The sequence below is a fragment of the Populus nigra genome, chromosome 17, assembly GCF_951802175.1.
Source record: "Populus nigra chromosome 17, ddPopNigr1.1, whole genome shotgun sequence".
In the NCBI taxonomy this organism is placed as follows: domain Eukaryota; kingdom Viridiplantae; phylum Streptophyta; class Magnoliopsida; order Malpighiales; family Salicaceae; genus Populus; species Populus nigra.
The window spans coordinates 8,882,112-8,889,708 of NC_084868.1; the positions used below are offsets into that span (position 1 = coordinate 8,882,112).

Here is a 7,597-nt window from a genome sequence, read left to right on the forward strand (position 1 = left end):
ATGAAGATGTTTACCCTTGAGAAAAAAAATCCTAGAAATAATATATTGCTTCTGACAACATTAATTGCTGTTAATGAAAATCTTGATGGTAAGATCTAGATGGGATGACATAAGAAAGTTGTGTTAGGGATCCACTATAGGGTGACCCATATTAAGTGTTGTGTTAAGGGTCCACGATAGATTGAACCTCAAAAAAGGAAGTCCGTGGTGGATGATCGTTTTTGAATGAGGTTTGAAGTTGAGGACGAGTTCTTTCTAGTTTGAAAAAACTGATGTAGGAGTTTTTTTTGTGAAAGCAAATATTTTTTTGTTAATTTTATTTTTTCTATTTCTATTTTTTCTATTCAATATTATGAGGTTGTTTTAGTTTTCCTATTTGAAGGGAATAATTTTTTTTATTTGGTATTAATAGGGTTTTTTAGTTTTTAGTTTTTTTTTATATATAAAGAATTATGATAGCCTTTTGGAAAGTTATACTTGAATGAATAAAAATTAAATATTTTGAATGTCACCTTTATAATTATGATGTTTTTAATTCTTAAAAATTTTAACTTGTAACAAACTCTGTTATCATTTGTTATAATACCTCTAATGAAAGATTTATTTTTTCAAAATACGTTGGAAATTCGTTGGAAGATAATATTACAAAACAAGAACACTAAGATAATATTTTGTATACAAAGTTGTACATGGCAAGACAATTTCAATGATAAAAAAATGATTGTAGAAATTGATTGTGAAAAAATATTTTTTTTGTTCAAAAACTAAAAAGTTTTGGAAATGTTTTAGGAATTAGAAGAAAAGTATTTAGTAAAATAAAATTTTAAAAATTTTAAAGAATAAAATAATTTTGATAGTACTCAATCATTAACATTTTTAAAATGTTTAAGAAACAGAAAACAATAATTTTTACTTACAAAACAGTTAGACTTTTGAAATGTTTAAGGAGTAAAAAATAAAAACAATTCTCACTTAGTTTTTTTTTGGTTGAAAATACTCAGTCATTAAAATGTTTTAATATGTTATAAGAAAATTTAAGGTAAAATTTAGAGCTTTTTTTTGTATTATTTGAAAATATTTATGAAATAATTTTGTTTAAAATTAATTGGTCAATAGTCAAGATTTTCAAAATTTATGAAATAATTTTTTTTAATATTCTTAGCCATTGAGTTTATGAAACAATTCTTAAAATATTCTGGATTTTTTTTATAGTTCCTGAGCATTCTCAAATATTTGAATGGCTCAAAAGTTTGCAAATTTTTATTATTTTTTTAAAATATATTTTTAATTTCATAAATGTCATCAATTGTTTTTAAACTAATATTTTTCTTAACTACGTACTTTTGTATATCTTTTATGATTGCGTATTTCTTAAATTACTTGTTAAAATTCTCAAAATTAACTTTTATAAAAAATATGAATTCTTTCTATTTCCTAAACATTTTCCTAAATCTTAATTGATATTAATCTTGAAATTAAAATAAATTTAGTCTAAGGTTGAATTGATTAAATTTTGCGAAAAGAATTGATATAAAACACAAATACAAGAGCAATTATGAAGGTCTTTTCAAAATCGATCCATCCCATTTCCCAAACTGATTTCTGCCTTTATTTTCATGGAAGACAGACTTTTTCCTCGTGAGATAGTATTGTCTCCTTGAATCATGTCTAATAACGTGAGATAGAATGCTCACAAAACTTGAATCGTAATGGTGGGAAACGTGGGGGGTGGCAAGGACGAAAAAGGTTCAGATAATTTGATCACTTTGGTGCAAAACACATTAGCCATACGAGGGACCTTGGCCTCGAGCTTGAAGACGATCGGTTAAAACGTAGTCATGGCGTGTCCTGACAGTAACATGAACTCTTGGGCACTCAAAATTAACACGGGAAAGACCGAAATAGCTGTTGTGGTTCGGTTTAAAAATTAAAAAAATAAATTCCTGTAGTTCAACTTTAATGAATTCTATTGTGGATAAATTCACTCTTTTTTTTTTTTATTACTGGATGCGGTCAGTTTTGACTGCATAAAATATATATAGTATTATCCTTCCTGGACATATAAATATAAATAATCCTGAACTGATTCCATTCCTTCCTTCCAAGTTCACATAAAAGGGAGACTTTGAGACATCAGAGCTGACACAATGCCAAAAGGATACCCAAAAACCTCCTCTTCTCAAAGCTTGTATACACTAAGCAGGAAAAACCTGAAGAAGACCATTCTGTATATACCTAAGCAAAAAGATTACTAAGCGACCGCTGATTCAGGCAGTCAATCTATCAACCTCCTCCCACACCAACTTGGCTGTTATTTCATCGTATTCTGGCACATAATCCTGGAGTAACAAAGAAAGAGGAAAAAGGTGCCCAGAAACAATAATTAGATAATGTAAATCTACCGAGTAATAAAAAAATCAGCACCACCTTATCATACAGCAGCCATTAATTCTCATGGCTAAGTGGGACCATACTATTTTTTTTTTTATATTAAGAGAGTGATTTTAATAGAACTTGACTGCTAAGATACATAATCTCACTTAAACAGGATAAAATGGATTGTTTTATGTACAAGAAAGAATTATCTACCTCTAGTTGTCTGACCAATTGTTTGGCTGTGGGAGCAGACACGATAATGCGACGTGCAGCAGGTGATATGAAGCCTTCATCTACGGCCTTGTCAATGAAAGACAACAATGAATTATAGAACCCATCTACATTCAAGAGGCCCACCTGCATAAATAATATGAAAAACCCACTGCTTAATATTCTTTAATAAACTATATGAGTATGATATCAATGTCAAAAAAAAAAACTAACAAGAAACTTTATCTTGAACAACGCTACTTTCATTTTTTTTAGAGTCCCTGTTAGGAAATTTCTCCCATTTGAAGGGATATCTAACAGATCAATATATCATACAAAATCATGCATGTAGCTTGAATATGATTATAAGAATCGCATATCTGAAGCTAATCTTTGCATGTGAATCCATTGAAGGGTCACATGATTTGATTCAATGCCACATTACTTTTCTAGTACAATCGATAAGATTCATTGACCAAGATGGTGTCAAGTTAGCTTTAGAAGCGATATGCATCACCCTAAAACATCCTCGAACTCGAGAAACATGACACATATCAGACACATTCCAAGCTTATAAGCAGACTAAAATATATTAACATGCTAGATATATATGCTGTACAGAGAGTTCTAGAACTTGAAACATGACAACATGTGAGTGCAACAATAAGTGCCGATGCTATGTGTTGGGGATCATGATCTAAAGGAAAACATTTAAAATTTGGAAGCTAATCAAGATTCAGTTGCTTAGTACATAGTAATATCTTAAATCCTCGTCATTTCGGGAGGAGTAATGTTTGCCCCCTCTAAAGCAAATCTTTGGATCCCTCTATGCAAAATATCATGTGTTCAGTAAAAAATGAAATAAGAGAAAAATTCTTACAGGTTTGTGATGGATATTTAGTTGAGCCCATGTAATTACTTCAAGCAATTCTTCTAGTGTCCCATATCCCCCTGGCATTGACAAAAGTCAAATTCCAGCACTTTAACGTTGTCCATATATGCATACACTTTGCATCACAATAGGCAAACTTTACATGGAAAGAGACCAAGTATGTAAGACCCGTAGAAGTACGTAATCTACAGATCAAATTCTTACCAGGGAGGGCAATGAAGGCATCGGCTTGGCGAGCCATTTCAGCTTTCCTTTGATGCATATCAGACACAGCTCTAACTTCCCCGACAGGCTCCCCTGTTACCTGCAGCGAGATTTTATACATTACAAAATATTTAATACTTGTCATTAGTTAATGCCTCATTTAGTTTAACAGCATTAGACTTTTCTCAAGGCCAGCAAACACACACATCTGCTTCTTAATATTTAAGCGTAAACAGTTTTGAGAGCCTGGCAAAATGGACAGGTGTGTCGCTAAATACAAAGACAATGGCAGGACAAAACCATTCAAACGAGAGTTTTTTTAAAAAAATATTTTTCACAATCAAAATAATATTTATTTTTAATATTAGTATATTAAAATAATTTCAAAATACTAAAAAAAATTAAATTTTAACAAAAAACAAGTTAAAACTCATTACTAAACACCTAAATTTGGCCAATAACATAATATTGTATTATAGAAAAGGCCCAATTTCATTTTATTATTGTACTCAATGTGGAAACAAAACACATGAAAATGCAAAACAAAATTGAGGTTTTGTCTTGTACTAGAGCGTTTTTGTGTCACATACCTCTCTGGGCATTAGAGATCTTGGGATTACTCTGCAAGAAAAAAAAAATTCCAATAACTGTAAGTTCGACGAACTTCAGGTTCAAAGGAATAAAAGAGCATAATGCATGTAAAACATTCTTGAAAATTCAATGAGTTTGATTGAAGTGAAGGAAGTAATTTGGCTGTCCCCATATGGTCATTTAACAATCTAAAAACAGGCCTGCAATCTGTAAAATGCCTCCTCTATAACAGTATATCCGACTGCAGGGCTAGCAGAGTCTTCTTAAGAATCAAAATTGTAATAGCTTCCTTCCATTCATGGAAACGAAAGGTGCTCCAATCACTACCTTAAAGTTTGCATACTTTCTACCAGCCTTTTCAGTCTATTTCTTTCTAACAGTAACACATAGTATAATTACACTGACATTGCAAGGACCAAAACAGATCCGCTTTATCCAACTCATGTACAGGCTGCTCAAAAAGCTTCCAAACATGTTGAACACATGCACCTTTTGTGAATCTAGACATGTTCATAACAAACACAAACCTTTAACAGTAAGTTTAGTACCATGTCCAGTCACTAGCTAGGAAATCAATATGCTCGAAACACAATTTTTTTGTTTCAAAAGATATCGAGATAAGAAATGTTAAATTCCCATATGATCCCATGATGTCTGGCTTTGAGCAGGTTTGATAAATGGGAATTCCAATGCATAGGACATTGGGAAATTCGCATGGCTCAAGAGTGAAAAACTATTATAATTAACAAATTAATTGAGCAAAGGAATAATGCCTGTGTGCAACACAGTGTCAATGTACCAAAGGGGAGGGTAAATATAATGAGATAAAATGATGCATGTCCTGTGAAGCAGGCTTCTTTTACTTGCCATTCAAAGATACAAGGATCAAGTAGAGAGAGAGAGAGAGAGAGAGAGTCTAACCCTAGAACATGGCGCCCACCATCATGAACTGCTTGAGAAACAAGGCCCATTAACCCCAAGCTCCCACCTCCATAGACCAGATCAATTCTTCTCTCAACCTTCAGGATTCGTAGAAAACCACACCCAATTAACACAAGATATTCATTAAGCTATGGAATTCATTAGATGACAACGATAACCATAACCTTCCTGTGGAACCAATAAAAACTCTTGACAAGATTGTTTGGGAAGTTAAGATTTGAGGGAAAATGAAATCATTTCAATATTATTTATTTAATTTTAGTGTTTGGAAAGTCTTAATTGCTATAAATGAATTCTACAATCAATTAAGATTAGAGATTTTTAAGGATTTGCAAATTATACCAAAATTTGTTTCAGAGTTAACTCATTAAAAATTAGGTAAATGAGAGCAAGTTAGGCAAATGATGATTTTTCACTAATTTAAAATCAGATAAATCCCATTATTTCAAAGCCTATTCCAAAGAAAAAAAAAATTCAATTAGCAAGTTAAATCAATTCAAAATAAATTTCAAACAAAATTTAAAACTAATTAGTACACTAAATATATTGGCGGAGAAACCCATAAACAAAAATCATGAAGGCTAAGCTTGTGAAGGAGTGCCCAAAAACAACACGCTTAAAAGAGTCATGATACCAAGGTAGCACGTTTGGTTCCCCCAGAGAATTAACCAAAGAATATTCATCTTGTTTTTATTTATTTTGATTATAATAATTCCATTTTCTTGAAATTAAAAAACAAAATTAATTACAAGTTCTGATACAAAACCAAAAACAAAGGATCATGCAAGAAGGCTGCTCAGCTGACAGGCGGGTTACAGCTAGCATTCTCTGATGCCAAACATAAACCCTAAACCTTCTCTCCCCCAGCTAATTTCTCCAACAATCATAAGCCCACGTTGAAAGCTTGTTTTGTGGCAACTTGCAGACACACCTCCACCACTCCCACACCCACTAGAAGACGTTTTTTTGTTTTTTTAAAGAATAATATATAGCAGGAACACAAAGCAAAATCATTCCAGGCAAATGGATGAAATGAATACACAAACGTAAAGGGGAAAAGAAGACGAGATGAAAAAAAACTTGAAGAACAGAAAATAAAGGGTGTTTGTTGCACTAAAAGCCAATAACCAAGACCAAGGAAAACAAACTAAAAACCAAATTGCTTGTTGAAAGAAGGATTAACATTGAGTTCTAATATATCCCCAAAATGCTGAAGGATGATTTTAGAATCTCCTTCGATGAGAAAAGCTGAATGTCAAAGTCCCAGAAAGAGATGAAGGCTAAAAAGAAAAAAAGAAATAGTGCAAAAAAGAAGAAATAGGAATGGTCTAAAGAAAAGCTATTCTAAAAGAAATCTTGAATGTAAGGGATGAATATGCGAAATAAATCAGGAAAAATCCGTTGTATGATATATAATTACCAGTTCCTTGGCCACCTCTACAGCAGCTTCCTGGTAGCTTGCTTTCTTGCCTGAACTGCTCCCACAAAACACACATATCCTCTTAAACTTGGATTTAGTTTCCTCCATCTCTCTGTCTCTGTCTCTGAATCTGGCTTTCTTTGTTTTTCCTCTCGATGATGATTTGTTTGAAGAATGAGAGGGCTGAGAACGAGAACAAAGTGAACATTTATTTAAATATAGAGAGCTCACGTTAATTAATGCCTGAACCGAGTCATTGGTACGTGTTCTTATTTTGTTTTTTTTTTTTCTTGGAGAATATACTTAGTAAGGCCTATTTATTTGGAAGGTGAAATATACGATTTATATACCTTCCCTTTTCTTTTTTCTTTTAACCAATGCGAGCGATATTAATTATTGATTTTTTTTTTATAAGAATCTAAACACGAGAATGATTGGATGATCCCAACTCTTGATCTACAGTGTTGACCCTGTTTGATATTGCTAAACTTTTAAAACACAGATGTTTTTAGCTTCTTCTTTTTTTTTTTTTGTTAAAAAGTAGTATTTGGTTATTGTTTATTTTGTTATTAAGGAAAAATAGATGTAACTTTGGAAAGAAACCTTGAAACAAAGCAGGAAATTTTGATTTAACTTTGAAAATTATTCTCAACAGTAAAAATTAAACTCAGCATGCCAACATTCATTCTAAATATTGATATTTTGCATTTGATGTAGTTGTTTACTTTGTAATAAACCCTTTTTTATTCCTGATTTTTCAATGTACGATAAAAATAAAAATGAAGAGTGAAATGATGGATAAGAAAAAAAAAAGAAAATAATAGGAAATCAAATAATATAATCAGAAATGATAGTTAATGAAAATATTTGATTGTGATTATGAATATGAAGGAAATGAAAAAAAATTTCCCAATCTAAAAATAAAAAATTTAAACTTTAATAAAAGTTCAAGATTCTCATAA

The 7,597-nt window shown here is 31.5% G+C and overlaps 1 protein-coding gene across 1 annotated transcript; it reads right to left on the bottom strand.

Moving 5' to 3' along the window:
• Positions 1-2,062: 2,062 nt before the first annotated feature.
• LOC133677162 (cytokinin riboside 5'-monophosphate phosphoribohydrolase LOG7) lies at positions 2,063-6,923 on the bottom strand. Its single transcript, XM_062099016.1, has 7 exons — positions 6,636-6,923; positions 5,195-5,292; positions 4,273-4,303; positions 3,683-3,782; positions 3,467-3,537; positions 2,590-2,733; positions 2,063-2,339 (listed from the first exon to the last, which is right to left on the bottom strand). Exons 1-7 carry the CDS (start codon positions 6,741-6,743, stop codon positions 2,268-2,270), a joined length of 624 nt encoding a protein of 207 aa, XP_061955000.1. The 5' UTR covers positions 6,744-6,923; the 3' UTR covers positions 2,063-2,267.
• Positions 6,924-7,597: the final 674 nt, after the last annotated feature.

Coding starts and splice junctions, on each gene's coding strand:
- LOC133677162 (XM_062099016.1), bottom strand. CDS start 6,743: ATGGAGGAAACTAAATCCAAGTTTAAGAGGATATGTGTGTTTTGTGGG. Junction 4,304..5,194: donor GGTGGGCGCCATGTTCTAGG/GTTAGACTCTCT, acceptor TTTTTCTTGCAG/AGTAATCCCAAGATCTCTAA. Junction 2,734..3,466: donor TAAATATCCATCACAAACCT/GTAAGAATTTTT, acceptor TTATTTATGCAG/GTGGGCCTCTTGAATGTAGA.